This window comes from Tinamus guttatus, unplaced genomic scaffold, assembly GCF_059628265.1.
Source record: "Tinamus guttatus ecotype Peru unplaced genomic scaffold, ASM5962826v1 Tinamus_guttatus_pri_ptg000033l, whole genome shotgun sequence".
NCBI classification, from domain to species: Eukaryota; Metazoa; Chordata; class Aves; order Tinamiformes; family Tinamidae; genus Tinamus; species Tinamus guttatus.
The window spans coordinates 1,441,932-1,463,373 of NW_028288567.1; the positions used below are offsets into that span (position 1 = coordinate 1,441,932).

The following is a 21,442-nucleotide window of genomic DNA, read 5'->3' on the forward strand; positions in this document are numbered from 1 at the left end:
AAGTTATCCTGTAAAAGTGCCAATTAAGACTACTGAGTCGGTAGAAGAGTATACAAGCTTACAAAGCTGACATTTAATGAATTCCTTCAAATACAAAAGAACTAAAACCTGAATGACAACTTGCAAATTAACTTTCCTCTTAAAGAACCTTCTGAAATACAGATAAATGAGGAAGATTCAGAACAAAAGAGTAATCTTTTCTATACCACCCAAGAAAGTTATTGCTCCCACTAGTAAAATCCTGCTTCTTCTAAGACTCTTCTGACACGCCTCTCCAGCCTGTCTTTTCTCTTTAAAACTACACATGAAAAGTGTGTCTTCACCTTGGCCTTTTCACATTAATGCATCAAACAGTGCTCACGAACTGTAAAAATACAGATATATCAGGCATATACCTATCAAAATAGAAAAAGCTCTGAAAAAAAGGAAACTTCAGAATAAAGCTCTGGATATTCCTGCCGGTTGTTTCACATTTTAAGAGATATGAGCTTGGTATCACACTCAGTTCTGTATTAGCCAGCCAGCATGTGAACAGATACCTTTGAGCCTAGTATTAGAATCCCCTGCTTCAGAAAAAGGAAGCCTTAGTCCACTTCAGAAAGCCTTAGTCACACAGGGCTTCAGCCGCCCCTGCTAACTAAGTTTGTGGAGCTGCAACTGGTTTGTAAACAGATGTGAACAGATTCAATAGAGGTTCTAACTTGCTTCTGCTGATTCAAGCCCAAATTTACCTTAGCTTAAACCATTTAGAAAGTCACAGATGCCACTTTTTTCAAAACATTAAAAGTATAATTGTTGAGTGAGGAAAAACTGCATCCAAGAAAAGCTATGATCCCACTCACTCTTGCAGGATAAGAGTCACTCATAGGAGTTAAAACCGAGAGTATGCTGTTCTTTGCTGTTGCTGCTGGGATGGTGGCTGTCCTTGTTGCTGGAGACGAACTTGCTGGGAGTAGGGATCCTCAAGAGATTTAACAAAAATTGTTGTTTTAGGCCCAGTCTTCCAAACAATACCATTTGAATCTATTACAGAGGACTCTACTGTAATGTTATGGGTGCCAAGTATCATAAAGTTTAACAGAAACTGAGTGCTGAAGTAGTCGTTGTGTGGTTCCACACTCTGTTCCATTTCATTGGTCATGTTGTCAATAGGAATCTGAGAACATACAGAGGGTTAAAATGTCATTTCATATAACCCATGAAAAGGAGTTATCTGCTCTCCAATGGAAGCAGAGCAAGATTGCTACCCTCAGTCTTCCTTAACCAATGCACATGTATATTTGAGCCAGTCTTGACATATTTTTCACAGTGACTGTGATTTGTGCATCTACCAAAAGAAGCAAATTGCTCACACCAAGTCCATTTTGTTCTAAGGTCCCTTTTTTTTTTTCCTCTCCATTCAGTAATGTCAGACTAACATTAGACACTTCCTAATCATGTTATCCCCTTAGAAGCAACTGAGGTAAACAAAAGAAACACAAAAACCAGAACAAAGCCTTTCACTAGTTACCATGTTAGCAGAACCTGAACTTCAAACACTCCATGTTTGATAACACTTTGATAATGTTGCTCATTCAAATTCACTATGCATCTCCTCAGGTGTTATTTAATTTGGAAAGCCTGTCTCCTCAACTCAAGGATTAAGAAATTTGGGGTAGAAATTTGGGCTCCCACCTTTTCTCCTGGGAGTTCGTTTGCTATGCACCAAGTCTAATTTTCCTAATCTCAAACAGATTCCTAGTGACTTATCACAAAAATCTCCTTTTGGAATAAAAGTTGTTGCAAGGGTAGACAAAAGAACAGGAGAAGACAGAAAGCAAGCTGAGGACACTGTCTGGTTCTGTACTCCCCATACCTTGTAGTCTTGTCCCGATTTGCTCTGCAGCACCGAAGATACGTTTAGGCAGACGGACTGGATTTTACGGAAGAGGCCGGGCTTCGAGCCGTGCTGAACTACTCCTTCCACCTTCAAGGCCAGTTGCTGATTGTTCTGCACCGCAATAGGCTCTGCAGGGTTCCTCGGAGATGGGGATAGAGCAAGCTGTAATACAGAAAAACAGACAGAAATGTAATCTTAGATCTTCTGAAAAGCCAAGGCAATTCACACATGAAAAGAAGCAGTTCTTAAACTTCATGGAGGGAGGTGGTAAAAGAGCTAGCAGGTGGACTGAACACAAAACTTAAAGCTGAGTATCATCACTGTGACAATTAATAAGCACATGAGAACTACCAGACACAATATTTATATCTGTTTCATTACTTAAAACGCTTTTACAGGGAAGGAACAATCTGCTACAAAATATGCACATGTACGCTCCAAACAGATTGAGCTGAAACAAGTAAAACACACCTAAGTATAAACATTTAAAATCCTAAGACTTTCCCTTTTCCTGGAAAAAAAGAGCACCTGAGTTCAAGGAAAAGTTCTCTCTTCTTCCCCAGCTCTCACTGAAGGTCACATATAGCCATTCTTACCCTGTCAACTGACAAACACTACAATTCTCTCCCAAGGTAATTAATGTTATTTTTTAAAGGAAAAGGAACAAAGCAAGCTGAGCAGAGTAGCTTTCCCCCAACTGGAACACTACCTAGCTTTGCAAGCTCAGAATCAAGGAAAGTTCCAAAGCCAGTAGCTTTTTACCTTTAAGGCTCTGCAGTCAAACTGAATCCCTATTTGCTTGTCCAAGTCACAGACTAATAGTTCCTCATAATCTTGTGTACTTATTACTCTTGCTGATCCCAACAAGCAAACACAAGTGCTATTTGCGTTTAAGCTCCTTCACTAAGGTGGCTGAATCTTTGTGCCTTTAGTAAGGCTGTATCAACTGTTATATCATACAGAAAAGACTCTATAAATGGAAATTTTAAATCCTATTTGAGCAGTACTTACCTTAATGCTTGTAGACTGCAGTTTTTGGAAAAAGTACCTTTGAAATGAAAGGGGTACCTTCAACAAGGCAATGACAGCACTGCACAGACAAGCTGTATGCTGTAATAAATGGGAAATCTTTTATAGCACAAAGAAAGCAAATCGTCTTAAAATACTATAACTACAGTAACTTCCACTGAAAGACTGAAAATGCAGTCCCTAAGGTAAAAGTCACTGGGATGTGATAGACTACATGAAACCTCTTTATTTTCTACCCTTTAAAAGTATTCTGCTCTGCAAATAAGCAGCCTTCTGAAAAGAAAAGCCTAAATCATTCCAGCTTTAATTTAGTATGTTTTTATGAGTTGTACGTCCTATTTCCCCATCTTCCTCCTCCCCAAATCACAGAGAACATCCACCCCCTCAAAAAAACAACAAAAAAACAACCCTCAAAGTTGGGTAAATAAACAAATAAAACAGCAAGATTGGCATCTACCACGTTACAATGGTTTAAATTAAAGCCTTTTGTCTATTCTTCCTTCCTCTGCTTCAGCATATCCCCTTTGCTCAGATGAGAAGGGTCAACACTACTGCAGTCAAGGAGCTTCAGTGGGGCATGGAACCTGTGATGCTAAGTTTACAGGATTTACCTTACATTGCACATAACTCATTTTACTGCAGAGCTTGGAATTGGTAAGGACTGATCAACTGGGAAACAGGGCAAGTAGATGCTATCCATGACATATGGACTACCCCATTTCCATCAGCACGGTCTTCAGCTTTACGATGCTCACTGCAAGTAAAAGAAGACCTACTAGCTCTGTAAAAGCAGCCTGTTATCAGCTCCTGTTTGCATTCAGTACACTTTACATTGTGTTGTCTGATGACCTGCAGTGATAAGAAATCCTATACTCACAGAACACTGCACTAACTGTCCACAGCTCAGAAACTGAAGCGAGGCTAGTGTGGGACTCTGCAGGGCTAGAGTTCCCTCGTAACAACAGCACAGACTAACAGAATATTCTTCACTGATACTCAGTGCCAAGGTGGAGACCTGACTCAGACTTGGTTATTACCTTCAAGCATCTTGACTTTTATCAGCATCTGCTATATTCTTAGTGCTAGGATTTAGAAGTATTACTTTTACTTTTCACCTGAACAGTAAGGTTACAGATTTTTTTTTTTTTTTTAAGTATTAAAGTCTCCTTAGAGACCACTTGTGCTATTAATGGTTTATGTTAACTAACTACAATGTGGTAATGTGGCCTTTGGTTTCTTGACCACAATGGATATATGGAGGTGGTAGGTGGTGTCTGGAACCTTCACCTACATATCTAAAAGCTGTTACTTGCCAAGTAAGAAACAGGAGCGTATTTCCTGTTGAGGGATTCCACTTCTTCCAATACGTGGTTAAATACAGACATCATCCTTCTTTCATATTCACTCTCAACATGTGCTGTCCCATTCGAACTATATTCTTGGAAGCTGGAAAATGAAATACACTTGTTGTGCCCGGTAAATTCCCTCCAACCCCAATACAGCTGTTTACTCCAACATGCCCAACACCACCATCCTCTTTTACAACTTTAGATTCACTAAGAGAGAACTCTATTTTTAAACCATCTACTCAGTTTCTCTATTTTCCCACTTTAAGTCTTGCTCTTTACATTTAAACCCTTCTTTACTATAGTTTATTCATCACTTTCCATGCTGCTCTCTTGTACTCAAAGCAATTAAAGGTCTAACTGAGATAGGGCAAGTAAGCATGCTCAAATTTGTATTTGTCTGCAGTTTTTAAGCTTTAGAAAGCTTCACAACTTGGTGACGTATGGAATAGCAGTAGGTATAAAATTTGGCTCACAATCAAATACTTTGAAAAAATTCTACCTGCTAGACCCCTAACTTTTGGAAGATCCACAGCTTCACACTTTTTACAGCTGTGATTAAAACACCTGCTACATGAAGCTTGATTCATGAGCAGGGCAAACTCTCCTGGGTTGTCCCCTTTTTATTCACATTATAGAACTGCACTTTTAAAAAGATGTTTAGCCACTTTATCTTCCATTTAATCTCAACTTGCAAGTTTCAAAACCTGATTCATCTTAAAGTTGCTTCCAAGTGATTTCTGTTTGGGAGCGTAAGTTATTTGTACCAAAGGGGGTGGATTTACATTAGAAATTTAAAATAAATCTGACATTTTCAGGACTCTGAAGGAAACTAAGCACAGGAGTGCCAAACAGCAGATATGACAGCTAACACGAATGACACAAATTAAAATAGTAATAAATAATAATAAATAAAATTATCTAATCTCTTAAAAAGAGGATATTAGAAAGTTGTTTTTTATTTTGATGAAAATCTGTATTTAAGACAAGTCCACTCCATCTCTTTCAGGAGCACAATGAGTACACAGAGTAGAACCTGAAAGGCAGTCCCTACCCTGCCAACTTCAGGACAGCTCCTCAAGCCTGCCCAGAGCAGAGTCACAAAGGTCCCTTGGGACATTTTCTGAATTCCCAGCTTGAAGCCCCAAGGAGTAGGGAATGAATAAAAAGCAGAGAAGCTGAAAGTAAAATATCAACCCACCTTGCAGACTCTGGATCCAAGATTAGGGCTTCTATTGCATGTGAAATCAACAGACAGCTCTGCTGTTGTCTGATATTAACATTAAAGATTTAAAAGATTTATAAACTTGGTACCTAAAACAGGAGATATGATATTTCATTACTAACAATATTCTTTGGTTCTCTAGTTTTAAAGAGGTAATCCTACAATAACTATTCCTTTAGTAAGTAGAGACAAGAACTACAAAAATCTCAATCTTTATGCTACTGGAAGTTTCAAAACCTAACTTGTTCAGAAACCAATTTGAAATAATAGCCCAACAATACTTATTTCCAAATATACTTTAAGCATCACTTTGTACCTGATTTTATGCTATTATTTGCTTCAATATTAGTTTGCGTCTGCCTTCACAGAAAATTGGCAGAAAATTCTGCCTGCACAAGAAGGGAAAGAGAAGGGGCCAAATTCTGAGCTTTTAAAAGGATACAATTCTACATTCCTTAGAGTCGCCGAGTCTGCATCAAAAGACGACTGATACAGATCCCCATACCGTGTAGCCAAGTTTCTGAATTCTTCCATGGAGAGTTTCATCTACAGAGACAACGTTACTAATCACACATTAAATGTTACTAGACAATTTACTAGACACATATAAACAAACAAGCACTTCCTCCCCCCTTCAACTATGCTACAAACTACAACACAGAGGGGATAAGACCACATACTCTGACAGAACATCTATAATTCCTACTTCTTCGCACACATGAAATGCACCAGGGTGACACAGAAGTTAGTCAACACTTTCCAAAGAAATATTGCAGCATGATCTTTAAGTGCATTTTCTTCCTTTAAACTAATGTAATCGCAGTGCATGAGGCATTCCGCAGCAAGATGGAAAGATTTCACTGGTTCTAAGCTGGTTTCTATATACATATCCTTAGAAACTGTGCATGCATGAATATGTGGAAAAACATGCACATACACACCTCAAGTGAGGCATGCACAAACCTCAAAACCAGGTCTGCCACAGATAGGTATTTTTACAGTCATAATGGAGAAAACAAGGCCTACTATTTAGCGAAACACTTTACTGCCACTTTCCACTTCTTTTCAGAGCTGAATTTGGCTTCTCAACAGGTACTCCAGATAACAAAACTGCACAAAAAAACCCCTAAAACAACCAACACGTGCCTGGTTAGAGATACGCCCACATCTTTGGAGATCATTTCCCGATGTCATAGCAATTGTTGTGGCAATAGCTGGTGGTGGGCTTGTTTTGAGGCTGTTGCAGGTACAAATGAGTTGAGAAAAAGCTTGCAGAAGGTCAATCCTGAGTTTCACAAACCCACACTGAAAGCTGAGAGGATTAAGCGGTGTACTGGCAGCCTGAAACACAGTAATAGGGAAGTCTGCAATGTAGGTCAAAAGCAAACATGGTAAAATAATTTTGCAACATCACTGAATTGTCTCATCAGACAACAAGACACTTCAATTCTAGAAGTTGCTTAAAAAAAAAATAGCAGATTTGCTCCATTTAAAATCATACTTGAAATGAACAACACAGAAGTTTATGTAATTACTAAACTGTATTTCAAGCACATCAGCCTTAAAACCAACATCACTCAAGTGGCTACAATACAATTAGGGGGCCTATTTCCTCTTTTCTGCAAGACCAAATCATCAGGCTTCAAATGACAGTGGTCCAGACATTCCTTGGCAGAAGAGAGAGGATACTGAAATGCTGAACAGACAGAAACACAATGACTGAGAAAGTGATTCTCTGCATCAGCCAGAAGAGAAAGAACTGGTTGAAGTAAAGTAACCTGCATCAAGTGGAAGGAATGAAAACCTTGATTTCCTTGGAACTGCAAAACAGACAGGAAAGGCAAGGAACCTCGTGTTTGATGACGGCAGAGACAGGGGTCAGTGACAACTGAGAATATTAAATAACAGAAGACCAAGAGGGAAGACACGCTGCTATTTCACAGAACTGTTATTTCTAAATAACTGTGCTCCCTGAGAGCTTATGTGACTCGTATAAGCATCTGTGACAGCTTAAGGCACCCAGGAGGGGGTAAACACAAGTCAAGCCAAAATCAGTCATTTTTCTTACACTGACACATTTTGAAAACCTTCCTGCCTGCCTCCCAGAAAAGGCAACTACCAGGATCCTCTCTTACTCACAAATGGATGCACGATATATTTATGCACACGATTCTCGTTCCTCACCAGGAAAGGCCACTTCTGGGCACAAGAAGTTATGATCCCTCACCGAGAGCAAGCTCTTTGCTGGCAAGAAACCAAACAAGTTTATCTCAAAACTTCACATCTGAGAACTACCCTGCTATTGACTAATGTGAGGAAACTACGAGCATTTTAATTAAAACTACTAAGCTAGATTTCAACCTAAGAAATGAGACTATTTCATCACTTGAGCATTTCAGCCCCTCTTATCACTTTGCTTTGCTTTCTCTAAGGGCATTTATAGAAATAAAATAAATGGAAATTGCTCAAGAGTTTATTCTGGAAGAGTGGTTTCAAAACCCTCCATGGAAAGAACCTCACTGTACTGTAAGTGCTCTACAAAGACTACATGCTTTTACAGAGAATAAAGAACCAGTACTTTATAACAGAAAATCCAGACATTTTTAGAAGCACAAATTAGACTGGATTCCTGTAAATGGAAATACAAATTTGCCTCATTAATAATACAATTTACCTTATCTTCTATGGATAGGGCCATGGACAAGAAATGAGCTACTGTACTTTCTGTGAAAACCACAGAAAGTGTTCTTTAGTTTAATTAAGTTCTTCAAGTAACACCACTGTTATCAGCACATTTGGAGTGCGCGCTGCTTAATGCTCTTTTCAAATTCCGTATCTTCCCTAGAATACCTGTAGCAAAAAATAAGCAGAAAGCTTCCAAGGAGATGCAAGTTCTGGGCCAAAAAAAAAAAATGAGCGAGCCCTATTTCTAAACTTTTGGTGACTACAGCAAGAAGCCTACAGCAAGACAGATGGAAACTGTGGCTGATGCACTTTACAACACATCCCCTGCCACACACACACACAAATCCAATCTCTCTTCTATAAAGTCACTTAACTTCTTCCAAGTGACATAACTCACATGAAAGAAAATTTTGCATACGGCAACACAAGAAGGATGAATACCAAGAAGAAACTGAGTAACTTCATGAGCAGGTGTGATGCTGTCTGCATATTTCACCCTAATGCTTCCAGCTGCAGGGTGGGCAACCACGCAGGCGTTGCCCATGGCCGAGCAGCCTGCAGAGCAGGCTGGCCCTGCAGCACCTGCAGTGCTGAGGCACACTCTGCATGGAAGCAGAAGCAACAGGACAGCTGAGAGGGAGGGGGAAGAAGGGAGGGCACAAGTCTTGAGCATCATCACGTGCCCTTAAGACATTTTGCTGCTTTCAAATGTTGAGTTGTGTACACAGTGTTGTCTCCTTTCACAGATGAGACAAACATGCTTAATAATTTGTTCAGAGTGATGCAATAAGTCAGCAGTGGTCTGCTGTAAAACCCAGTTATGTCTTCTCCAAAATCTGTACTTACTTCTCTAGACCACAACAGTCCATAGAGAAGTGCTTTTCTGAGTGCAATCTCTATGCAATGCACAAGATGCAAGGGCAGCATAGGAGATGAGAATAGTAATACTTCAACAGAAAAAAAAAAGGTCTAAGAAAAGGCTAATTAAATTACTGAATCACAGAATGACCTATTTAAGCAAATTGTTTTTCTGCTTGTATTAAATACGAACATCTAATTAGATGGGTTTCCCATTCCCCTGGTCCTTCAAATGTTAGAGAAATCTTGAAATGTTGAATTAAAAGCATTATTCACTCAGCCAAAAAAAAGCAAATACTTCAAAAATTATGGAGTTTTCTCTCAAAGGACACAGGCACGAAGCTCATGTCCTTCCTCCTGACTTCAGAGCAGTTTGTTAACAAACACCAACATCTGAACTGTCTTGGCACTGACAGTCCTGGTAATGGCCAACAGCAAGCAGCTTCATTCAAAAGACATACAAAACTCCACACATAAAAGTCTGCTTATGGAAACCAAAATATGAAAGAAAGCTTTCTGTAAAGTTGGGTCATCTCATGCTAAAAAGCAATTCCATTGTATGGGCCTGTGGTTCTCATTCATCAATGCCTTGCCCTCCCACTGCTTCCCCTCCTCTCCTCCTCCTCTCCTCACCACAACCTCGAGTTACTTTTACAACTTCAGCTGTGAAAAGGAGAAACTATCTACTTAAAGAATATGCAATCTGAATTCTGCTGACTTGAGAGATTGACTTGTCCTCCCTCATTCTACTGTATAGTGTTACCTTATATTGGTGAGGATTCCTTAGGATCCTATTGCCAAATACATGGCAGTATCAGTTCAGTCGGAGGAAGGAGGACAATTCAGTCCTTTTCCACATCTCAAAAAATCAGCAGTCAGTTTAGAAAAATTCTCCCAGATCACACAAAAGGGTTCTAGAAGTGCTTAAGTATCTTCACCACAGGATGTTCTTTCTGAAGATGCTGTAGGTTACAAGCAACTTTCCCCCTGCAATCCTTTCAGGAAGTCCACCAAATGCCAGACAAACTTCCAAATTTTTAGGAGATTTAAGAACAGAAACTAAATGCCTCTGCTACATGTGCACACAGAATCACCAAAGCAGAAGATCTGTGCTAACCGTCAGTGATGCTATTCCCTTGTGATAGGATTTTAAAGCCTCAGCAATGCAGGAAAGTGCTGAACTGTAGTTGTCCTCTTGCAAACCTGTCAGACACTGCTCTGCATGAGAGAACTCCTTCAAACTGTTCAGCCAGAAGTAAAAGTGTTCGGAAGCCACCTGAGTCAGCAGGCTTTGATACAGTTCTCTGGCCATGTCGTGGTTGCCCTGTAATGACATGAAGGTTTGGGAAAGGGGACAAGAAAGAAGGTTGGAGGTTTCTAAGTAACACACACAAATAAGCGAACAGTATCACCTTCAGTACTATGCTTCACATCAAACATAGAAACAGAAACTTATTCCAAACATTTGATAGCAGCAATTCTAGAAATAAGTAAAAGAACAGAGGCTTATGCCAAACAAACAGCAGCCTGTGTGCAGTTTATTTACACAACACAGCCCAACAAGGTCAGGAACAAATCTAGAAGTTTGCATTTGTTTTTGCTTTCATCTACGTCCTGTGTTTCCAGCATTTTTGTAGTAACATTGACTTGGAAACTATTCAATGAGCCCAGAGCTTAGAAGCATGAGCTCTGTCAGAGCTACCAAAATAGTGCTATGCTCTGATCTCTGCTCTGCAATGTGTTACTTTCTCTGGCTAAAATTACCCTGGCATCTTGTACTATAATACCTGCATAACTCCAACACCAGCTACAACTTCACTGACAGGAAAAGAAAAACAGAACCTTCTAGTTCCCTTCTTCACATTGAAGAAAGAGAAACTCATAGCAGAAGAGCCTCTATCACCTCCCAAAGAGCAGCCACTCAAAGCAGACGAGGCACATGTCCAAAAGAAGTATTGTGTCATTACTCTCCTCCTTCTCAAATACTTCGAAGAGACAAATGGCTAGAAAAGCCATTCTAATGGGATAACTGCCTTGAATGGCATTTATCTGAATCACCAGTCCACAGAATTAAGACAGAAAATGACATATTTATTTTTCTCTGTCCCGAGTCCTTCCATTTTCCTTACTTTTTCTTTCAGTTCAAAGGAATCGCCAGGCTTCCTTTCACCATGGCTAACCACTGTGCAGCCGGGATTTCACTTACCATTCTGGAGGCCTGCCTGGCTATCCTGTACGCCGTCCACCCGTTGGAGGCGTTCTCCAGCTGCTGCTTGATCACCGTTTTGATTTCTGAAGATAAAGCTGTCTGGCTGGAAACAAATATCACTGTGGCAAGAGAGACCTAGCAAAGAATAGAGGGGTGAGAAGGAAGTTGTAACTCCAGAAAGGTGGGGAAAAAAAAAAAAAAAAAAAAAACCCCAAAAAACACTTTCCTAAATTAGCAAAAATGATCTGCTTGGTTTTGAGCTCAAAACTTTATAGAAGGCTAAATGCACATTTTAACTGAAAAAAATAATTTTAGTGCTATCTTTTAAATACTTACAGTAACTCACGTATTTCTTGTAGATTAAAGCAAGAGTTTAAATTAAAGAATCTTTATTGTTGCTCTTAGCTAGTATTTTTGAACACTCCAAACTGCATTAACAGCAAGCTTATAATTTCTTCCTTAAAATTCATTTTCAAATAGACATAAGAGCATTTTTATCTCTTACTCTATATTAAAAGTCATGGGGAACTATATATAAATTGAGAAAGTTAACTGCCATTTTGTCTCTCTAGAAAGATTATTTCAGCAGAATATCCCAATAATTTGAGTAGTTAGGATCATCTGAACAGTGCCATCTGCTGGAAAATCCAACAGAATACATTGCACACTTCATCTATATGAGCCACGTGAGTGATTTTAACGTTGAACACTAGCGTACATAATTCAAAGTTAAAGCAATACTTAACATATGGCTATAGATTAACATATTTTGCACACAACAAACAGCTTAACTGCCTTTTTTTAAATAAAAAGCATCTACTGCAGTGTCCACAGACTTTGTCCTTTAGCACAATTCAACAGAAAAAGGAGATCTTACCAAGAGTTCCTGTTTTTTATCGGTCACAGAGCGCCCAATGACTTTGTAGAGCTCCATGAGGTCCCCTAGCATCCCATCTGCTAGCACAGGCAGCTGCATGGCGATGGCTGCTAGGCAGTGGCACATGAGGATCCTGGCAGCATCCTGGGCACTGTGCAGCTGGGTCAACAGGGATTCAACCACAGACTGGCTCAAGTGGGGACGGCACTTGACCAACTTCACCATGCACGTTAACGTGATCTGTAATTCACACATGTCTACAATAAACACAGGGTCTACTTAACACAAAAAAACCCACAGACACCTACCTGAAAATATGATTACAGAACTACACAGAAGACAGTATTTTCAGAACCATGTACTGTACAATGATGAGATCCCCTAAGAACACAGGCCCCTGTCCCTGAGTTCACAGCACAAGAACACATCAAAAACTCAAGAGACTGTTCTCCTTATCAATTCACCTTTACACATAACAGTAATGTTATCTGACTGTTTAACAACTTATGCAGTAAAACGAAAGCATAATAGCTCATAGAAGTGTTGTATTCAAGTATATTGTGCCCAATCACCAAAAAGGAGGTGATCAGTTCTTCTTCCACTCTGAACTTGTATTACTGACAGAGAGCAGAATAATCTTGAGCTCTCTCCTCACAGCGCATTATGCTTTCACCACACACAAGCTGGTGCAGCGTATTTCTTCTCCTATATGATCTCTTACTTTAGCTTCAAGCTGTGTCAATAAAAGAGAGCATAACTGTCACCTTCAAGGTTGCTTGAGCTCCTGGACTGTCATCTTGACTACAAAGGATAAGGAGAGATTCCAATCCAAAAACTGCATCTTGCTCCAAAGGCAGGAGATCTAATGGGGGGGGGGAAAAAAAAAAAAAAAAAAAAAAAAAAACACAGATAAAGTAAGTTTCCTCTTCCAACTTCTGATGTAGTAAGTGTAAGGCTTGCCCTGGGGTTGCACTGGTAACAGACACTTCCTAGCACTCCTAGCTTTATTTGTGTTAGAATTAATTCTGACATTCCATATCTCAGATAACTATCCTACCATCATGCAAACTGTGACATTTTTAGGGTGTGCAAAAAACTTTGGACTGAAACTTCTAAATGATTCATCACTCTCTTCAACAGATTTTTGTGCCAAAAGGTCTCAGCGGGAAGGCATTAGTCTATGGCACAGGCGAGACAAGCATTTATTGAGCAGGAGTTCTAATATGCTCATTTTCCCTAAATTAGAGGATGATAGAATCTTCATAAACACTGATGAAATTCTAGAAAACATTTTCTAGTAGGTTACAGTTCCCATGCCCCCCGGCCTATGGAAGGATCATGCTAGCACAGGAGAAGTTTGGGTGTAAGACCAGTTAATGTGTGGTAAGCGCAGAGGCGTGATTAAACCACCACAGTGCACTGTTTTTGCTTTCAGTTACCTTTTTCCTGGCAAGAAACTGTTATATTGGTCAGAATTCTCACTCCATGGGCTGCAATACCCCGGTTATTATGGTAACAGCACTCCTGGGCTAGTTTCACCAAATCAAATGATCTTGCAGTTGTAGTGGCTGCTCCTAAATAAGGACAACAGAAATGGCGCAGGAAACAGCAAAGTCAGTTTTAGCACAAAACCTTTTCAAACACAATTCTGCACAAAATCTACACTAACTTGGTTTAATTTCCTCTTCTTTAGCCTACCCTTTAACACACACCTGCACACTTACATATCTCCTATATTTACAGAGAGGGTCTCCGTCATTTCCTGATCTGCAAAACTCATACAAGTTAAACATGAGAAAGAATTTCGGGTCTAAAGGCTGGTATTTCGTGATGGAGTTGGAGGTCTTAAGAAAGATTATATCCAATTCCAAAAAGCTAGTGAGCATATTAATTATTAAGATGTCTCAGAATGACTGAAGAGAATTCACTAATTTTCTTAATTTCTTCATTTCTGCAGCCCATATAGTTGGGCTCATCATATTCACTTACTCATTGAGGCAGTCTTGCTTTCAGGAAGAAAAAAGAAACAAGGTTTTTATCACCATCATTCTAACAATATAAGAAGGAGGACTTCAAAATGCCTACTTTATTTCTCCACAGGGTTTACCTGTCACTGAAGCAGGTCATTCCCACAGAACTGTCACCTGGCTTCACTGTGCCAGGGTAGCACAGCAGCCCACTCTCACACCATGTCTCGCTCCATGCTACATTGCTCCATTTATTCATACTCAAAAAATCACGCACGTCCATGGTTTCAAAGCATCATAATGAGAAATACACATTCGTGATTTGAGAGGCATTAATTTTCCTCATTTTAGAAAGAAAAGCTGAAAACTCAGAGGTAAACAAAACTTTCAACTAGCAAACTACCTTCCTCCTCCACTCCCCCCAAAATCAGGAACAGAATCCAAGTCGATGACTGTTCTTCGGTATGCATAATACCATTTCAAGCTGCCACAATAAATATGATTCAAATCTCAACTAGAGTTCCTGAATTTAAAAATACTTTAGAAATGTGTCATGAAGCATTTAAATTAAGCCGAGTACTAGCAGTAAGCCAATACATCACAAAAAAAAAAGCCAGAGGCAACAAATTCCTATAGCTTTCTTACCTGGAGCACTGCTGAAGTACTGCTTAATGGCAATGGTTCCCGACAGCGTTGAAAGAACGGACAGCATGCCCAGTTTCAAGCTGTCATAAGGAGTATGAAGAGCAGATTCACAGAGTGCCTAAAGGTCAGAAGAAGGAAGGAGATATCACAGAATGGTCCAGCTCTCTTAGCTGCTTCCCATATGGGAGATGCACCAACCTCTTCATCATCTTCATAGCCGAACAAGAGACTCTCCATGTCCTTTTGTATTGTGGGAACCCAGAATTAGGCACAGAATTGGATATATGGAGGGAAGGAAGCCCCACAAGCTATCTGTTTGTAAAGGTTTAGTTGCATTTGCTTATGGCAAGTTTTGAGAATCAATCTCTTACCACAGAAAATTTTACACTGAATAAGTTAAAAATCATTACTCCAAACACCAGTTTTAGTAGACTGAAGACATGTCTTGTAAGAAACGTGGCAAGGGGTCTTGTACACTAGCAAACACCCAATAGGTTGTTTATTGGTTAAAAATAACAGGAAATAAAATCAGGTCTCATTGATTAAGTGTTGCTACAGCTTTTGAGAGAGCTTCCCAGGCTACTAATGGTGTATCGAGTATTTTGCGCTATCTTCTGTGGTCTCATAGAGTCACAAGGACAATACTGGTCATGAGAAAATAATTTTCTGAGACAAAGTCAAAATTACACTTGCCCTTTTCAGTACACCCTTCTACAAATCCCTTACAAACACTCTCAGTGTTACAAGAGAGCATTTAACACACGTTCAATACCCTAAAATGAACGAGAACATTCAGTTCTGATGAACTCTTCAAATCTTAGCTTGTTAGAAAAATTATTTCTGTACTGTAAAGATGCCTACTGCACTATATTTCTCAAATATTCTCAGATATTTCTCAAGTGTTCAAGTAATATCTAGTGACTCTGTCCATTGCAGTAACAAACAACTATCTGAAGACACACTGTTCCCTCCTTAAACTTCCCCTACTTTTTCTTTCTCCCCACTCTTTTTCTTCTTTTAGAAAAGAATTCTACAGCTCTTTGTAAATTTTTACAATAAAATTTAGCTTAAAAACGTGTAAACCTGAATATTTTCTCTACTCCATGTATGTGGTGTCTTATTGGCCAATAACTTTAAGTCTTGGATTGCAAGTCTCTTCACAGCCTTCCTTGGGTCATTCTTCAAGTACTGCAACAAAAGTTGAACCTATAACAAAGTAAATTCATTGTTTAAGAGGAGGAAATGCTAGTAGAAGGAAGTCTTTTCGAAAGCACTCACGAAGGAATTTTGAGCATACTCAGCTAAAGCTACCATGTTTGATCTGCCAGACTGCTTGCTATGAGGCAAAGTCTCTACTCAAGCTGCAGTGAAAACAGTTCAGCAGTTGTTTGCCACTATTCTTCTCTCATCCTTGTTCATTCACTCTTCCCTGCATCCCCTTGGTACCTAGGAGACCCTGAGAGCTTTTTCAGCAATCTCACCTAACAAATACTATAAAATACCCCCAAGAAGCTGTGTAAACTACTTGTACTATCCTCACTATGCAATGAGGAAGTATGCAGACATTTGAAGCTAACTTAGGTGTCTGCATGGTTCGCAGAGAACACTGCTATCAGCATATTGCAGATGCCTCAGAAGTTGCCAAAAACAATACAAACCATTTATAATGGATGTCTACCACATCCATCAGGATTTATTTTCAGCATCAGCTGGGATACACTTTCTTAAACTTGCTTTGTACTTTAAGTTGAAGAAGCACATTTAAGAAGAATTACCTGTTTAGGAATGTCAACCAAAGAGGAAGCAGCAAGCAGGGTAAACGTGTGCAGAGTAACAATGACCATCTTGGTAGAAGGATATGATGTTACCAGCTGCTGAAGCAGCTGCCGGGAACTGGAGGCCAAGCTAGCATCATGATGCATGTGCTGCAGAATAGGGATCAACTTCAATTTCAAGTCCACAGGTGTGGCTAAACCTGTAACATGGAAGGGAGACGTAGCCAAAGCATTAGCCCTTTATGTTGGCTTTTGACAAATACCGAAATGCATCATATGTCTGCACTGCTATCACTGTTCACAGTGCAGACTCCTTAACTAGTTTTAAATAACCTTAATGTTGGCTAGCAGCATAACCACAGCAGCATTAAGAGTTCTCAGAGGTCCCTGGGAAGGTGACTCTTTACTACGCTGCAGGTACTATCTACACTAGCTCATGCAAAGTCACTCGAGAACCTACAGAAGCTCACTCACCATGCTATAGACAGGCTTTGACTCTTTCCCAAGCAGGTATTTTGAAAACTTACATTTTAAAGAGGACACACAGAAGAATCAGACGTTGGGTTATTCATTAGTTCATTTAACTTCAAAACTGGAATTGTCTGAAGATAAGGGCAATGGCATTCTGGTAATATTTACACATGAAAAATGAAGAATTTTCAAAGAAAACACAGCTTTTTCTTTTATCATTCAATATACATGCATACCTTGAATCATCTCACTGATCTTATTACATATTCCTGCAGCAAAATCCCTGTAGAGAAAAGACAAAGTAACACATTCAATGAGCATCAAACAGACCCAATGTCACTTTTTAACAACAATAAGGAAAATTGCCTAATACATAATTTCTGTATAATAATAAGTGTGTTCTTCCACTTGCCCTTCCTGTATTTGTGAATTTTTCCGTAGTACATCAGGAAAATGTTAAATTTGGGTTTAGATTTCCTACAATACTATTCCTATACATAATTAAATGCTTTGCTACAAATGACATTGCTAACACTATGGGAGCAAACACTAAGTTTTCTGAATGATACTGTCAATGGAGTTTACATTCTCTGTAATACGAAAAAAAAATAATCTTACTTTGATTGTGCAGAGAAGTTAGCAGCAGCAAATATAGCAGCTTCAACTTCCACATTATCGTGGGAATCCAAACTCTGACGGATACTGTGATGTGCATTCTTCCTCTCTGGAATGATAGATGCCATGCTGCCCAGCATCCTACAGAAATAAATCACAGCAGAATCAGGAAGCGCAGTGACTATAAAGAAAGGGAAGTAAAGAAACCAGGGATGTGAAAGGACTAGCTAAAAGACTTCGCTTACATACAGATAAATGTTCATTCATGTCTATTACAGAGACAAGCAAATGAAAATAACAGTCATGTAATTAACATTAACAAACATCGACAGGTGGCTTCTGTTAGTGGTTTAATCAAACTACTTTTAACTTACAATATACATTTACATAATACCTTTGCACCTTGCATGGGCACAGTGAGAAAATGTTTTCACCAAGCATGCTTATAGAATTAAGAGTGCAATATAGTGCTGGGAATACTGAGTATTTTTAAGTTGACGCTTTTATGTTCAAACTCTGATATCAGCATGACAGATTAAATGCTAGAATGTATTAATGGCTATTTTCATACATACATGAAGCATATATTATGGGATTTAATATCATAAATTGGGTAGTCTTACGGGATAAAAGAGGACTTAGAGAGCTGTTCCCAACCTTTCTATCCCTCTTTCCATTGAGAGGGCAGAAGCATATAACTGACAACCATCTGGAAAGTCAGAAATGTTAACCACAGTAAAAGAGCAATGCTTCCAAAGTATTTCCAAAATCAGGTAAGCAAATACCAAACTTTCACCAACTGTTTCTAATATAATTTGCTGATCCAAGAAAGAGTTGTTAGTAGTAGTGGTGTAATCCCTTTGGTGTAAATACTAAAAAAAAGGAGCAAATTGAATTATCTATACTTTTATTAGGAATATCTCAGAACTATCTTTCAAATATGGAAAGTCAAGTATAATCAAAAATCAGGATGAATACAGGCTTTAGACTGATGGCAATTTTAGCAAGACTTATATGTTTAGACACAGCTATCTAGCAAGAAAATTCCTGTCCTTACACAAAGTTTTGTTTTAGTCAACTTTTCTTATGGCATGTTCCTTCTTATTGACACCACTCAAGGAGCACAAAACTGATCAAGATTTTCATACTGCAGAACCAATGACTATTTTAATATGTCTTTCACTTGACATATCTTGTGAATTGATAAACGATTCAAGTGTATTCCTGAGGTTTTCGGCAGTATGTCAAGGTAAGCACACTAAGCAAGTGTAATCTTATTTCATAATGCAGCAGGGAAACTATAAGAAGAGCTAGAAATATACTAGGCTCATAAATTTCTGAAGCATTAGGACATGAAAGCATAATCTCAAATAATTATGTCAAAACAGAAAAGAAATGGATGTACAAGCTAATAAAAACAAAACCCTATTAGCGTGCCCCACCTTTCCAGTACTGAAATCATTAATAGTTCTGAACAGACAGTTGAAAGCGCTTGCAAGATGCAGTTAAGATCATGATGCTGGTCCATATTACAAAGACAGACATCAACGCGACAGGTCACTGACACTAAACAAAAAAATCCTCTTTTAAACTCTCTTTGAAACCAAGAGGGCCAAAGGGAGGGATAATGTATGGGCACTTCCTTAAATATATTGATCAGGGATTGACAAACAGGAAACGTCTATGGCAATGAACAATGAAAAACAGGTGCAACTGTTACAAGGTACACATAAATAATTTTGTTTACAAGTCAGCAAAAATTATTTTGACGTATAAGGAAACACTTTGCTTTGCACTTCTGTCCGCTTCCGTCATTTGCAAATGTGTGTTGCACGTAGTTAGTATGTTATAGTTATGTTACAGCATTGTCTGCCCCATCTCTCACCACCATAACTTTCAAATAAACTTGTTCTTATCAACACCGGTCCTTAATTTTTTTTTACTTACTTTAAGATGACTGTCTCTGCTTTTAAATTCAAGTCCAACATGGAAAACACATCCTATATTTTATTCATGGTAATTGCAGATTTTTATTATTCCAGACTAGGATAATTAGCTAAATGAACGTGACGTACATGAAGTCTTTCTTACAAATACATACCGGAGTGTAATGGCTCGAGCAACTGGATCATTGCTATGAATTACTGAGAAAATTCTTTTCACAAACTCATCCACATTTAAGATCTTCTCTAAGTGCTTCTCACTCTGCTGAGTAACTTTGAGCACACACAGCCTCAGGAAGTTGTTCCTGTTAGAAAACACATCCTTATCTCTGTCAGACCATATTATAATAGAATTTCACAAACACACAGAGCACTTCAAGCAAGCAAAATTACTAAGGATATTTAAGTTAATTAAAACCAGGCAACATCTAACTATATTTTAGTGGACTGATACAGTTATGTATAGTTAGCTATGTATAAGTATATATATAGTTAAGGGAATATTAACACATTACTTCTGCTTTACAGTACATTTAACACCCAATTTAGGCCCAATTATTTTCCAGTAAAATTAATCTGTTGAAACCAATGAGAATGCACTGACATGGATACTTTTTTTGTAAGTTATTACAAAGTAGTTCTAATTCTGCCACACACATCATTTAGGCACCACGCACTTGGAAATACTACACATTGGCCTTCACTATGATGCAAATGCCAAGGCAACTTGCAGGCTTGGGGTGTTCACTTATTTATTACTTTGGATTGTGCCTACAGGGAGGGATTTGCATCACTGAACTTAAATGACTTAGTAAAAGGTGAATCCTTGATTCAGGATAAACGGCAGGAAGAAAGTGTCTCTGATCACTCACAGCCACTTACACCACTAAGGATGGCACAGACAAGCTTTAACTAAAGACACCTAGTCCTGTAGAGACCAGGGATCACTGTGCTCCTATCAAGTAAAGAGAAAGAAAACCAAAGCTGCCCAGATACCAACACAACAGGACTCCAGGCTACAAGACATTACTACAGGCTTAAAGCATCACAAACTGACCGACACTACTCACCCAACTCTGAACACATCAGCTAGCTTGAGGAAAGCCGAGTTAATGAGAATGGGGAAGGGGTATTTCTGGAAGAGCCGGGGGAAACGCACCACGGCTTCGCACTGCTCCCCGAGCTTGCCGGACCTGAGGCCTGCAGCGACAACGACAGCCGTTACTGCGGAGGCAGCTGGCCGCCCACGGCCCCAGCGGCCGCCGCTCGCGCGGGGCGTCCCGCGGCGGGCGTCCCGCCCCCGGCCATACCCTTGTCCAGCTCCATGAGGGCGGAGTTGGCATCCAGCTCCTGCTCCCCGTAGCCCGCATCGGCCAGGAAGGACTTAGTGCTGGCCGCCATTGCCACCCGCCGCCGCCACCGCGCACGCGCGACTGCCCTCCCGCCTTTCCCGCCGCGCGGCTTGTGCGCAAGCGCCCTCAGAGGGGAGGGCGGCACTGCGCATGCGCGCAGCAACGGCCGCGGCCGCCGGCGCGTGCTGGGGAGGGAGGGGCCTCGCGGCCCTGCCCCTCGGCGCCGCCCAATGAGAGGCGGCGGGCGGGCCGCGGCGGGCTCCGGCCGGCCAATGAGAGGGCGCGGCGGGTTTGGCGGGTCGGTTGTTTGGCGGGAGTTGGTGCCGCGGCGGGAGCACCGGGAGCAGCGGGGAAGGACGGGCTGGGCCGCGCGCTGGTCATGCTGTGCCGCTCGCTGCTCCGCCGCGCCTGGGCCGCGCCGCAGCGCCGTGAGTACCGGCCCCGGCTCCCCGCGCCGGTCCCCGGCCCTAGCCCCGATCTCCCGCCCGGAGCCGCGGGCGGCTCGGCAGGGCGCGTGCCGTTGCCGTTACGGTTACCGTTACAGCCGTTTCGTCCCTCCGCAGGTC

At 40.3% G+C, this 21,442-nt stretch overlaps 1 protein-coding gene across 1 annotated transcript; it reads right to left on the bottom strand.

Annotated features, from left to right (window-relative positions):
* Positions 1–867: 867 nt before the first annotated feature.
* Positions 868–20,959, bottom strand: INTS7 (integrator complex subunit 7). The gene is made up of 20 exons (XM_088531864.1): positions 20,835–20,959; positions 20,595–20,724; positions 19,683–19,829; positions 17,585–17,722; positions 17,203–17,249; positions 16,496–16,695; positions 15,804–15,926; positions 14,721–14,838; positions 13,548–13,682; positions 12,873–12,970; positions 12,109–12,348; positions 11,229–11,366; positions 10,140–10,346; positions 6,626–6,820; positions 5,922–6,025; positions 5,456–5,524; positions 4,222–4,354; positions 2,891–2,989; positions 1,856–2,041; positions 868–1,156 (listed from the first exon to the last, which is right to left on the bottom strand). The coding sequence occupies exons 1-20, from the start codon at positions 20,923–20,925 to the stop codon at positions 872–874; spliced, it is 2,883 nt and encodes a 960-aa protein (XP_088387990.1). The 5' UTR covers positions 20,926–20,959; the 3' UTR covers positions 868–871.
* Positions 20,960–21,442: the final 483 nt, after the last annotated feature.